We start from the raw sequence: 13442 nt of genomic DNA on the forward strand, positions 1-13442 counted from the left end.
GTACTAGGTACTGAGTAGTTGTTATTACAGTACTAACTAGGCTTATACTTCATTCAATAATACCTACCATACATCCCAATCCCCTCTATAATATCCTACCACCAATAATTCATCCATCATAAATGTTCATGGCCCCTCATCTACCACTTTCAATTCCATTCCATCTAAAACATTTCTCCATTGTAAACACCGGTATTTCTTCGTCTTCATTCTTATTTTTGGAAACTCTATAATTATACCGAGTACTCTGTATGTGAACCAAGATTATAAAAGGAATTCTGTTATTATTCATTGTCCTTTTTATTAGTTCCCTCCTAAACCTTACCAAGTAGATCGAGACCATCTTGTAGATCAACGGGACATTCCCTCTGCTCTCCTTTCCCCTCCCACTTCCCCTTCCTTGAACTTCCTTCCTAAAAGAACCCTTGAGAGGGACAGAGCTAAAGAGGATGAATACTTTGACTACGGAGCAGAGTACCTACTAGTTAGTTACTGTCATCAAAAGTTCATAAGTTCATTGGTCTTCCCCCACCACAAAAAGGCCCCATACAATCATCAAATCCATCCATCCATCCATCAATCAATCAATATTATTATTAGTGCAGGACCTCCCTTCCCCTCCCCTCCCCTCCCCTCACCCATCACCCTCAATCGGAATACTCTACCGGTACCTACCAAAAGGGCGCCAATTTCGAGGAGGGAAAGCTTTCCCCAACATTCTTCAAATCTTAAAATCTGCCAAACCTCCAAACTTTCAAACTTCAAAATATTGGAGAAAAAAAGATGCAGTTCTGGAATAAATTCAATTTCTTAAATATTTAATTATTTGCTTTCCCCCGGATATTAATGTTATTCATATATTTCCCATTCCTTTCAAAAAGGATCATGAAGGAATCGTCTTCCCCTTTCACATATTAATTTTCCGACTTCCATCAAGCCCTTTCACAAGGAAATCACAAATCAGAAATCAGAAATCAGAAACTGCTGAAAATATCAATGATTATCATAAGCTACCACCAGTCACACAGCTATTTATTACACAGCTATCTGATAACACCGATTCGCAAAATCTATCATCTTGTACATACGAAAATACCTACTCAATCCTCAATACTCTTCTGAAAAAATATTTCCAAGGTCCTGTCACGAATCTTCCCGTTTCAATCAATTTTCTTTTGGCACTCATGCTTGCGCTCCAACGTCCAAATATGGGTTCGTCGAAGCCACCCGACCTCGATATGCCGTTTGGCTGTAAGTACCTTTATATCTACTGTTTGAGACGCGGTACAAAATCCGTGTACTAATAATATATGATGCGTCAGATGCCTTTGATTCCAATTCCATATTCCCTTTTCCGTCACCCACAGCTCCAGCACCGGGTCCTCCATTACTCGACGATAGCGAATCCAACCTTCTCGACAGCTTCTTCGATGGTGTAAGCTCCGATCATTTTAATTACGACTTTTTCCCCAATACACATGATGGAGGGGAACTTGGTGGAGGCTGGGAGGAACTTCCTCCAACATTTATGGGAACGAGGGTGACATTTGATCAACAACCTCAACTTTCGAATGAAATGTCCACCAATTTTAGTGACAGGAATATCGGAATGCACCCCCCGCTATCTCAAGCCCCTCTACCTCCTTCAACGACGTCTGCCGATGTTTTGGCAGCTGCTACCGTATTACAAAATGGTTCAAATGCGCGATCGCATAGTCTGCATAGTCTGCATAGTGAAACATTATTTGGAAATCACGGTTTGCAATCGCACTCGTCACATCATCATATCAGACCACAATCCATGTCACATTATCCTACCCCAATATCGGGACTCGATAGGCCACGCGATGGATTTATGCGCGATACCTTATTTACAGAAATGATGTTTGGTCCCAATCATGCCGGTCCGGATTTGATGCGAAGACCTAAACCAGTTCCTCAAAAGGTTGATATAAGATGGGGCTCGGATGCAGGATTCGGATCTCCACAAGGATTTATTCCACCATCGAATACGCCCAAGATTGAGGAGGTGGAAAGCAAAAGATTACAAGCGTTGGATGAATTTATTGGGGCAGCCTTGGGGGCGGAGAGCAGTGCCGAGACCACGAGACCAAGTAGTCCGGCGATGCAAAGAACTTTACCAACACGACGTCGCCAAAGTTCAGGGATTGTTAAAGAAGAAGATGTGGAACCACCAAAGAAACGACGGAAAAGTAAATTCACTCTTACGGAAGATGGAGGAGAAGATGAGGAGGAATCACAACCTATAGTCGACGGGAGAAAAAAGAGGAAATCCATCGTGAAAGGTAGTGGTAATTCACCCGGACCATCCGAGGCAGGTCATAAACGGCGGAAATCCACCTCGGCTGCTGCAAAACCTACGAGGGAGAACCTGACGGAAGATCAAAAGCGTGAAAATCATATCAAAAGTGAACAAAAACGCAGAACCTTGATTCGAGAAGGATTTGAAGATTTAGGAGAATTGGTACCAGGACTACGAGGTGGTGGGTTTAGCAAGAGTGCAATCTTGGTGATGACGGCGGATTGGTTAGAGGAATTAATGCAGGGGAATGAAGCTCTGCGGCAGAAGATTGACGCCGCAAAAGGGAGATGAAATGAAAGGACGTGTCAACGATTGATATAGATGCTAATTAGCGGCAGTGGATTGAAATTTTGAAAGAAAATCTCACGGGTTTTCGGAAGTGAAAAAAGGTGAGGACACGAAGTGTCCATGGAGTTTGGAGTTTGGTTTGATGGGTTGATTGCAAAGGTAGCACCCACGCACGTGGAAATGGCTGGCTTACTGTCTCGGTAGCATATGGGGGGTTTTGGAGAAAGATAAGATACCACGCGCAAACTAAGGAAATACTTTACGGTGCTAGTACTACAATCTTCCTGTGAAATGAGGCAATGAAATGCATTTGGTAGCGATGATATCTTTGGTATACCAAGGGGACGAGGGGAATATACGGCAGTATAGGATTGGAGCCATGAAGTCGTATGAGATTAAATAGATACAAATCCAACCTATGCACATACATGTCTCATTATATGCTATGTATGATATGAACATATCGTAAATTGAAAGTCTTTCCCTGATAATTTCCTTGATTTGACATCACCATCGATTAAAGCGGAACAGAAACCACAGCTTTTCCATTTCATTGGCTTCGTATAATGGTGACGAGAGAGGAGGTAGTGATTCATATCTACGGTATTTCTTCTCCCTAATTACTTCATTTATAAGATATTATTTCTCGAGATAGTGTAATGCTGTGCAGTAGTGCAAGTATACTTACTTAAAGTGTTGTGTGCCTACTGTAGCTAGTTAGTTAGTAAGCAATGATAAGTAAGTAAATGAAGGATAAAATAGATAAAATATTGGTATCTTCCACGGGTCACAATATCGGTGGTGTCTATATCTTAATCTTAATTCTATTGTGGATATAACAGTGGAAAGTATAGTATTATGTAAGACTTCTCCCCCGCCATACTTCTTTACCTAGGTGTCTATAATTAGTGGTGATTCTTCCTAGAAAATATTCTGAAGCCAGAATATTAAGTACTCGCTCTTCATTCTTTTATGCAGTACTTTATTATACACCACATTATAATCATTCGATTTTAATCGTTCAAGGAAAAGTTCGAATTACTATAGTTATACAAATCTCTAAACAAATTCTTCTTTCCACCGAATGCCTTCCTTCACTCCGGTTCATTTGTTCCCCATGCATTACCGCAATCTATCTAATATACATTTATCATGCTTCCATACTTCCATGCTTGTAGCAATATATGTAATAAACATATCCCTCATAATGTCGTCTAGTCATTCCATCCATTTCCATTCCACATCTCCCATCCGTCCAAGAGACCCCGCTCTTAAACCCTCCTCGGCGGTAAACCCCAACCCGAAGATTTCTCATCACCATTTTCTAAAAATCCATAAGAGCTAGTTGCTCTCATCTGCGCATCATCCGCTTCCCATCCCTCTCTCCCCTTCTCATCTCTAACCCATGGTCCCCTGTTAGTATTTGCTCTTCCACCGGGAACTACCCCTAACCTCTCTGATCCCATTTCAGTTGTGACAGGCGCAATAGATGCTTCGTATTTTGGAGCCGGTGCACCATCATACGGAAGATCATCCGCAGCTCCATCGCCTCCAAACGGCATTCGTATTGTATCTCCACCTGCTCGCATGTGCTCTTCATGCCAGCCATCACTTGCATTTGAACCGAATTTTTCCTCTCGGATCACAGGTAGATGCTGATGAGGAAATCCATTACGGTATAGTGTGCCAGGTCCCGAACCGCCTTCCGCCCGGGATTTATCTCTTCCGCACATGCCAATTACCACGCGGACGAAACCAATGAAAACAATCACGAAGTAAACTATGACGAGTGAAGCAGAAATAAGAGCTTCTTGTTTAATGACAGCTTCTAATTTCTTTCCTACCTTCACCACTGCGTCTGTAATTTCGTCTGTGGTGGAAGTAGCCGGATTGGCGAGAAAATTGTCATCTGCCGTGCTATTTGTGAGAGAAGCAGCGGCACCAAGTGAGAAGACGTCGGGTTGGAATTCAGGAAATTCTACATGAGCATGATCGCTAACCCATGTAAGCCCCTTTTCGATACCAGCGACTTTGAGTCCAACCAAGCATTCGAAAACGCCCATGATTGGTTTATAAAGAATGGTTCCACCAAATGTAACGTTGAGAGCTTTCGTCATCTCATCCGTAAAGACATTCAATGTCTCGTTGATAGCACCTGTTGTTGTGTTGACCCATCCAAAAACGTTTTCGTTGATGTCCGTGTTTGTATTGTTGATGACAGAGTTCGCTCCCAAGGCCCAAGCCTCCGATGCATTATTCAAAGCTTGGACAACATGTTCGGCAAAATCTCCAACTTCTGCTGCTAGCGCCGGAATTTCTTTCTCGATGGTACGAAGAATGATAAATTGACAGAGACAGGTAAAGAGGCCAGCCATGCCGAGGGCTAGGACAAAAAGTGCTGGGATAGATGTAGCATATGCGATGAACCATCTCGCGAGTATTTGATTCTTCTGGCCTTTAAATCTCCTTGACAGTTTTAGACCGAATTGTGAAGTGTAGGGGCGATGAGCTTGGTATAGAATATCCAACTCATTAGTATAATTGTGAGCTTTGAGCAGGGCAGCCCGTCTCTGCATGCTTCTCCAACCCCAAATCTCACGGTAAGCCATGGGGACACAAGCGAGGATGGCGGCAATGATGAGGACAATGAGCATGATTTTCTTGGCGATGTTAAGCGTTTTGACGAGACCGATAAAAAAGTCTTGGATGGCGGTGTTGTCGGAACAAAATGTTAGCGATTTCTTTTGAGGGACCGGAAAAACGCTATCATCGAACTTGTAACCAATCTTTGATTCGTTGACAAGTTTCTTCACTTCTTCGAATGGAAGCTTGATGATGCTATCGGTGAAATTTTGCACTTGGTCAAAGGTTGGAAGGGAAGCGTTGAGTTTGGCAAGATCGGCGTCCATGGTTGAGGGATCAATCTGAATAGAGTTAAGTTTGTTAATCTCACTGCTCAAATCGATTTTCGGTGGTGAGGTACTGCTTCCAAAGATACCACCGATGTTAATCTTAGACAAGAAACCATTGAGGTCATCTTCGAATGATTTAAGACCAGATGACATGTCGCCGGTGATAGTATCAATTGACTTGTTCATAAAGGCACCAACATCTTCAATCATTTGAATGGCAACTTGAAGACTACCAGTGATAGCCAACGTGATGAGACACATGTACGTTGAGGTCATCATGTGAATGACAAAGAGAACGATTTCCTCGACTCCAGTAAGAGTCAAGTAAAGCATTTCCATCATACCATTAACAGCTTTTGTAATACCAGCAGCGGCCATACTATTAACACCTTGAGACAGATAATGAGGCATAGAAGCCATGGCACTTCCAACATTCTCAACACTAGTACATGCTGACAATGCTTCGGTTTTTGCGGAGGCTATGTCTCCATTGATAGTGGACAAGGATATGAGAAGTCGTACGATGATAAGAAGTAAAAGAATTGTCCATCTATTAATCCAGGTTTGTGATAAACGTGCTCGAAGGCCAAGGTATGGTGTATAGTAGTCATCAGCAGGTGCGGCGTTTGTATTGGGATGGGCTCCGTAATGATGCATTTCGTGGTCGCTGTGGAAGGGGGGGTTGTTGGAGGCGGCTTGATTATGTTGACCCTTTTGGGCAGCTAAATAACCTCTAAAAGCGTCCATCCTAGTGATCTATCGTGTGAATATACCTCCAGGGTATTAGGAATTGTGGTTTTGGTGTTGCAGTAATGCAGTGTAGTCTGTCTATGCAATCTATGCGTAGGTGATAGCTGATTTGATCTCCGAGTAGAATGAGAGTTCGAGGATCCACAAAGAAAGTCTAAAGTCTTTTGAAAAGGAAGGTTGAATAAGTTGTAGGAGTATTAGAGTCGAGTTGACTATGAAAATGTAAGGTTGTGGAAGAATAGTATTGTGAATAATTAATAAATCTATTAGGGGTCACAATGAGTACTTGCTCGATTGTTTCTATTGTTGATGTCCGAATATAGCCGAAGCGAATGATTAATGGTATTTGTTGCAAGGACAATAGAAAAAAAGAAAAAGTAAAGTGAATGACTTCTGTATAGGAAAAAGAGAGAAAGGAGGGGAAGAATGAACAATTTTGGCGAGGACATATACTTAATACAAGAAATATGCACATAAGACCTGTAACCCACGAGGACCACGAGTGTCAACCAAGGAAACTATTTTGAGATTTGAGAGGTTGAAACAAAGGAAACCGATGAATAATACTTTGTTTCAACTTCACAGCAAAATTAGTTGTCATGGTCATCCGTTGATGCGCTGGAAATGTCAAAGAAGAGATGTTTGATGTCTGGTTCGTCCTTGGTGATTCCTGATCTTGGTACGAGAGTACAGGCGATACCAAATGAGTGGTTGATTCAGGTGAATTAAGCGCCGCTCCTCTGTAAAGATCTCCTGACCAGTCGATTGATAATTCCATGTATGACTGACGCAATCTTTAAAATTTTGAAAAGGTAAATGTAACTAATGACTTCAAAAATAGCTCTGGCGGGTACACTTTTGGTGAGCTATTCGTTGCAGTTCTCACAATACCTCGAAAGGATTGGTATCTGTTGACCGTTCAGGTCTTCTTGGCTTCGGAAATCTGATACTGGTATTACTGAATAAAAACGTTTGGATATGGATATATATACCGTAGCAGAATAAGTTATCTATGGAGTAACTATAGCATCGTAGAAAATGGTGTGAACTTTGATGGTATGGGAGTATTCCGTAACACGAAAGTTGCACCTCCGAGATGAAATATTCATGGTGCCGGTGTGAATTCTCATGTCTTGACTTCAAAACTCTCCTACTGTCAAATCATTATTTATTGAATGAAGTCGGGACTCCTTGGGAGCCAGCGATTCAGCAATCTGAAACTGAGGCTTGAAGGAAATCCAATTGCAAGACATGATAAAAAGAGGACGAGGAGGAAAGGACCACAGCAAAGGTAAAGTGTCTTCCATGTATTAGCAGATCTCTTTTACAAAATTTATGCAAATTAATAATTCAACCGAATTAATTTCAGAGGATGAATTGATGTCCACTGTCCAGTGAAGTTAAGAAAATAAGGGTCGTGAGAACTTACGGAGCAGAGCAAGCAAATCAAAATCTCAAAGAACTCGTGACTGAGACACTAAAACACAATGCATGAAAGATCCGCCGGTAGATATATATAAACCCAGCAACAACCAACAAATCTTAATCATCGCAGATCTACGTATATATAATTAGTAACAGATTTGCGCAATATGATAGGTACATGGATTATTTATTTACCATGCGATAATTACGAGTACTAATATAATAAACGCTCCACGGTAAATTCACCCAATCAATTCATCATGTTTCGATATCCAGTCTCAACGTCAAATCTTATTGGTTTTCAAATTCATCCTCGTTTAGCGCTTTGCCATGGCATGTGGCCTAATTTGGCCTTCTCCATAATACCCACCACGGCACTGCGCGTTTAGAAGGATCATGGCTTCATGGAGAAATTACTTGTCAGCTATATGCATCTGCATTCCACAAAGCAGGTCGGAATTTGGGTGGTCAGAAACTTTAATCAGAGCTATCACCTGTGTAAGGTTGGAAATAGGTGTACATGGCAACGGTGAGGTTACAAGATGGTTCTTTCTTTACATATACAATCCGTGTCATCTCTCCTCGCACAAAATTTATATCTCGCTCACAAGAGTCTTGACATCTGCCACGGCTGTCCTGGCCATCTTCTTCAGGAATGTCTTCTCATCTGCTTCTCTATATCTCTCCCATCCATCAAGTCCTTCTTTAGCTTGAATACTCAACGTTTCATACCCCTGTTTTATTACCCCCGCAACTTGTACACTCGTAAGGTGTTTCTTCTTTCCTGTCGACCCATCTGTGAGCAATTGGTTGTAGTGTGTGCTGACACTTATCAATGTATCGATCGAACTTTTCGGTCGTTTCCCAAGATGGTAATTGTCCCGGAACTTCACCAATACCTCCCCAGTCTCCACCAACTTGTAAAACAAGTCATCGTATGCCACCGGACTGGGCAAGAATGCTTCGCCGGCGGATAGGGATAACGCAATCAGATTCACCACGTCATCGAGTAGTGTTTCGATGTTTAAAAGGTTCTTTAGGTCCGTAGTGTAAGTGGTAAGAAATCGTATGAGTGCTAGTAGGGATCGGAACAGTTCAGACCAGTGATATGTAAGCCGTGTCCGAGATCGTGAGAGATGGGAGATGATTCGTAATATGATGCCAACGCATAGAATGTAGAGATCTACATCTAATCTCTTTCTAAGATTATGATTTATACCATCAATGGCAACATCCAGTACATGAGCAGCAAATATCCTATCTGCACGGACCAGAGGTAAAAATGGTTGTCTTTGCCGACATAATCGGACGGGCATCTTGCTCTCCTCACTGCAAATCTTTTTGCATAGTACTTGATCTTCTATTAAAATTCGGAGGACGATGAGGTTAGTATGCGCATAGAAACCCGTTCGAGAGGATAGATGGGCGTGTTGCAATATGTATGAGGTAAATGATAGATAGGCACTGAGAGGATGTTCGACTCCTTTCTCCACGGGTATCGACACCAAGTTGAAGCAGAATAGTTTATTTGCATGCGCAAAGTCGTACGTGGCTAATAGAACGGCAGCTTCACTGCCAGGCCTATAGAATGGTAAGCATAATCCGAAAAAAAGAAACCTTCCGCTTCCATTAACCTACAGTTTTGAGAACATCTCCTTTGCGGCATCTGGATCAAGGGTTGGAGTAGTCGGTTTTGAGCCAGGAGCGATTTTGCCAAGACCTATCATACTCAAAGTGCTCCCAATTGACCATCCTTCTGGTCTATCATCCTGGATCGCAATATATCTAGCTCTCGATGTCGTACACGTATGACCCACCGAACGTATTATCTTTTGTATAGTTCCTTCATTGACAAAATCATCGAGGCGTAACCTGTAAGGGTTTTGAAATTCGAATTTGTTATAATTAACTAGAAGTCCGAGGAGGGTAAATGGTTCAAATGCGAGTGAAGTTGTATCTGATTCTTGAATAAACTAGGAACGTCAGCTTCGTTCCAAAATTCGGAAGAGGAGACCATACCTTCATAAGAGAAGGGAAAAGATCCCGATGTGTAAAATAAGAAAGTAAGCTAGTTTGATATGCGCCAGATGTTACCGATAATGCTGCTTCAACAGCCTTCCGGCGTATATCCACTACATAGGTAATGTCAGCATATATCCTCTCCCTTCTGAGTGGTGGACCCTACAACTCCTCCCAGTTCGAATTGTGACATCCAAAGCTGCAACAAAATCCGTAAATACCGCATCCACATGATCCAATCCTGCAAGAATACTGATGATATCTGAACTTGGATTTGTATATTTCTTTGAAAGAACGGCTGCGAGAAAGGCTGTGGTAGTCTAAATCCGTCAGCCTCGTCAAACAAACTAAGGGATGCCATCATACATCAAGCGCATGCGCATCTGCTGGATGATTTCCTGCTTTTATACATCCAACAGCCCTTAGAAACAATTGCCTGGTTTGTATCTATCACAATCAGTAATGGCTCCCTTGTTTGACAACCAGGTTCCACTCATACCTGAAGATGTAGCAAGTCATCTGCACTCAATTCATTTAGAATAGTTTGCAATGTAGCTTTATTCGGTCGCAACAAAAAGAACTCTTTCCAGAATCCTTCCGACTTCTCGGGTTCATCTTCATCCTATTCCTTCATCAGTACAAATACAATGCGACACTATGTGCTATGCGCATCATCAGCCGAACCGACCTTGAGCAGAGCCTCGTACAATTCTACAATCTTCTGTTGGAATACTTCAGGACGAGCTTGTTGAGTAAGAGGAGAAGGCTCCATACTTCATGGCAGCAATTGATAATTCCTCAAGGTCAACGAGAGAAAGGGGAGACTGTAAGATATGGATGGTTGAGTGTGTTTCCTTGCGTCGCAAATGATTGAATACTTGAGTCCCCAGGTAGCTTAAGGTTAATTAAATTATTATGGATGGGTTTGGGCCTTACGTAGTCAAAGCCCTTGTTGGCCCCAGATCTTTGTGGTATAGCTCCTTAGCGGCGGCCGATTAGTTCCAACGCTAATCATAAAGGGAATAGTGCGAGTCTCATGGGAATTCATGTCTTCTCATTGGTGATTCAAGCTTTCTTTATAAAAGTTGAGAAGATTTATTTAATATGAGTGAGTTAATAATAAATACTTACCTGGGTAGGTAATAATAGAATCTCTTCATTACATAATCATCTTGTGTGTTCTTGTCAGCTTTTGGTGAATCTTGGTCATGTACCGGTACCTAGGTATCTAATGTCTGCATATGCTGATTTGTGGTTTGTGATATTAGTGATTGAATCGTACTGTTTTTGCATTGCTTACAATAGATGTGCAGTTATTGGCTCGGCAAAACCATATTCCGAACCCCCGACGTGAGCCGACTTTGTGAGCCCATGATTTCTAAGAATATACCCTAGAAACCCTTAACCATCACAAGAACTCTACAAATATAATTAGTATCCTTCTGTACAACATCCCAAATCCTCCTTGTCAATTTTCCATCAACATCCTATTACCTCGACGTCAACATACAATAGATAAACCTACCTGCAAAATGTCTTTACAAAGAGCTGCTGCTCCTCTGACATCATCAGCGCCCGTCGTTTTCAGATTTGCCTCTTCACAATCATCAACCTCTATGCGAGAATGTCGCCATATCTTTCGTCAATTCTCATCTTCTCGAGTCGCAAACGCTGAGGCAAAACGCAAGATGCAGACAAGTACTTGGCAAACATATACCCTGTCTACTCCTCCACCACCACCGCCAGCCCGCGAAGCCGCTGTCCCGGAAACATCCATTACCGGGGGAATTCCACAAGTTCATGATACCCGACCACCTTCTATCAGCATTACAGAAGCTGAAGCACAAAAGATGAAGCCCGTGAAAAAGAGACCTCGTTACAACTTCGTTCCTCTTAAGAAGACCATTTCCCTCACTCCACGAGCCGTGGAAGCTCTGCGCGACCTGAGCAACCAACCCGAGGCGAAGCTCATCAAGATTAGTGTCGCAAATCGCGGATGTAGTGGATCAGCATATGATTTGAAATATGTTGAGAAAGGGGCCCCAAGCGATATCGTTCATGAACAAGATGGAGTTAAGGTGTTGATTGATCCAGCCGCACAACTTAAGATCATTGGCAGCACTATGGATTGGGTCGAGGATAGACTAAGCGCAAAGTTCGTTTTCGATAACCCAAACATTGGTAAGTACTATTATAACTTCCAACTCATATCATCTGCTCTCTTGGGTATGGCTAACAATGCACAGACAAATCATGTGGATGTGGTGAATCATTCATGACGAAAGACGAATCGGCCGCACGAGAAGCAGAAAAGAAAGCTTCCAAGGGCTTTTAACTATATGATACGATAGACACAACAACTTTCGAACTTGTGATATAATGGGTATAAAGCATGGACAATGCATTGGGCGGAGTTTGATCGGCGTTGAAGGATTGGCCTGCACTAGGCACGCTTTGGTGGGCATGTTTTATTATAGGCTTAGCAATTAGGGACAGCGATACCTCACAGGCAGGATAGATTTGCATACAGTTGTACACCATACTGATACCTACTTAATGCAAATAGAACTTCACGATAATGATGTGCCCACAGTGAAGGTGTTCTCTTTTCATGCTCTGTCTCATCTGGGACTTGCTAAGCACTAGTCAGTCATGGATCTCCATATTCCTCCTCCCAATCACTAATAAGCATGACAACCGCAGTCTTGAGGTCAATTTTTGGTCGACGGACCTCTCCTCTCTGGACTTCACGTCCTCGTTCCTACTTTGAAACACCTAACCTCTAAAATACACCCATCTCATAATCAACAACCCTAACATTCTGCACTATGTCCCCCGCTTTCTTCACAAAGTCCAGACGTGCTGGATCTTCATTCAAATAGTAATCCCGATCACTGGTGGATGCGAAATGAGATACGAAACCGTGGGAGAAGCCGCCCTTGAAAGGGTGTTAGCTGGATGTTGCTCGTGGAAAGTCTGGGGTAGGAGGGTATGATATAAAGAATGGCTAGATATGGAAATAGGACTGCAGAAGAACTAGACGGGTTGAAGAAAAGGTGTGCAGGGTAGAAGAGTACTGTAGAATGGTAATGAATGAGAGAAAGATATAAGGGCAGGGAGTAACACTACTTGATGGCCCTCTGGTGAATTATCCCTTCCGCCAGAAGAATCTAAAATATATGGCTTTTTAGACTCTGGATGGATACAGAGAGTGGATAGCGAGAGCATGTGTTTGCATAGCTTTTAATTTCCAATTTGTTAGTTTATATTCTTTCATAATTTTGCGATCATGGTGCTAGACTGGATGGAAGGGAGAGCCATACATCGTCTATTTGATCTTTGTGGGTGTTGGGTTTGAATTCAAAGAGGACTATGTGAACGATTGTCATATTGGCGGTGGGATTGATTTTGAGTATAACTAATGGCAGAGGAAGAGGGAATTCGAAGTATGGCAGGTCACTCTTATCAGCACTTTTGCGGGGTTGGTGAGGAGGTCGGACTGTGATTGGGTGATGTGTAAGGATTAGTAAGCAGATAATAGTGGGGTAGACAATTGTGGTGATGTAACGTTTGCGTCGATAACTTGTAAGATTATGATAATTATTAAGAACGAATGTGTGAGACTATTAGATAGTTTTATTGTTTGAACAAGCTAGAGAGAAACATCTAAGGCTTGATGGCGCTTTTAGGTATGAAGGCAATGCCTGTGCTATTCTTCAAGCGGA

General features: G+C 42.3%; 6 protein-coding genes across 6 annotated transcripts; 3 read left to right on the plus strand and 3 right to left on the minus strand.

Moving 5' to 3' along the window:
* Positions 1-1184: 1184 nt before the first annotated feature.
* SS1G_14298 (hypothetical protein) lies at positions 1185-2614 on the plus strand (the record flags this gene model as incomplete). The annotated part of the gene is made up of 2 exons (XM_001584635.1): positions 1185-1251; positions 1323-2614. 2 exons carry the CDS (start codon positions 1185-1187, stop codon positions 2612-2614), a joined length of 1359 nt encoding a protein of 452 aa, XP_001584685.1.
* Positions 2615-3882: 1268 nt separating this feature from the next.
* Positions 3883-6270, minus strand: SS1G_14299 (hypothetical protein; the record flags this gene model as incomplete). The annotated part of the gene is made up of 1 exon (XM_001584636.1): positions 3883-6270. The coding sequence occupies one exon, from the start codon at positions 6268-6270 to the stop codon at positions 3883-3885; it is 2388 nt and encodes a 795-aa protein (XP_001584686.1).
* A 627-nt stretch (positions 6271-6897) lies between these two features.
* SS1G_14300 (predicted protein) lies at positions 6898-7002 on the plus strand (the record flags this gene model as incomplete). The annotated part of the gene is made up of 1 exon (XM_001584637.1): positions 6898-7002. One exon carries the CDS (start codon positions 6898-6900, stop codon positions 7000-7002), a length of 105 nt encoding a protein of 34 aa, XP_001584687.1.
* Positions 7003-8291: 1289 nt separating this feature from the next.
* Positions 8292-10489, minus strand: SS1G_14301 (hypothetical protein; the record flags this gene model as incomplete). The annotated part of the gene is made up of 6 exons (XM_001584638.1): positions 8292-9279; positions 9337-9671; positions 9793-9830; positions 9884-10037; positions 10217-10339; positions 10406-10489. The coding sequence occupies 6 exons, from the start codon at positions 10487-10489 to the stop codon at positions 8292-8294; spliced, it is 1722 nt and encodes a 573-aa protein (XP_001584688.1).
* Positions 10490-11249: 760 nt separating this feature from the next.
* On the plus strand, positions 11250-12052 carry SS1G_14302 (hypothetical protein; the record flags this gene model as incomplete). Its single annotated transcript, XM_001584639.1, has 2 exons — positions 11250-11898; positions 11964-12052. The coding sequence occupies 2 exons, from the start codon at positions 11250-11252 to the stop codon at positions 12050-12052; spliced, it is 738 nt and encodes a 245-aa protein (XP_001584689.1).
* Positions 12053-12367: 315 nt separating this feature from the next.
* SS1G_14303 (predicted protein) lies at positions 12368-13106 on the minus strand (the record flags this gene model as incomplete). The annotated part of the gene is made up of 3 exons (XM_001584640.1): positions 12368-12421; positions 12509-12655; positions 13041-13106. The coding sequence occupies 3 exons, from the start codon at positions 13104-13106 to the stop codon at positions 12368-12370; spliced, it is 267 nt and encodes an 88-aa protein (XP_001584690.1).
* Positions 13107-13442: the final 336 nt, after the last annotated feature.

The sequence above is a fragment of the Sclerotinia sclerotiorum genome, genomic scaffold, assembly GCF_000146945.2.
Source record: "Sclerotinia sclerotiorum 1980 UF-70 scaffold_32 genomic scaffold, whole genome shotgun sequence".
Classification (NCBI taxonomy): Eukaryota; Fungi; Ascomycota; class Leotiomycetes; order Helotiales; family Sclerotiniaceae; genus Sclerotinia; species Sclerotinia sclerotiorum.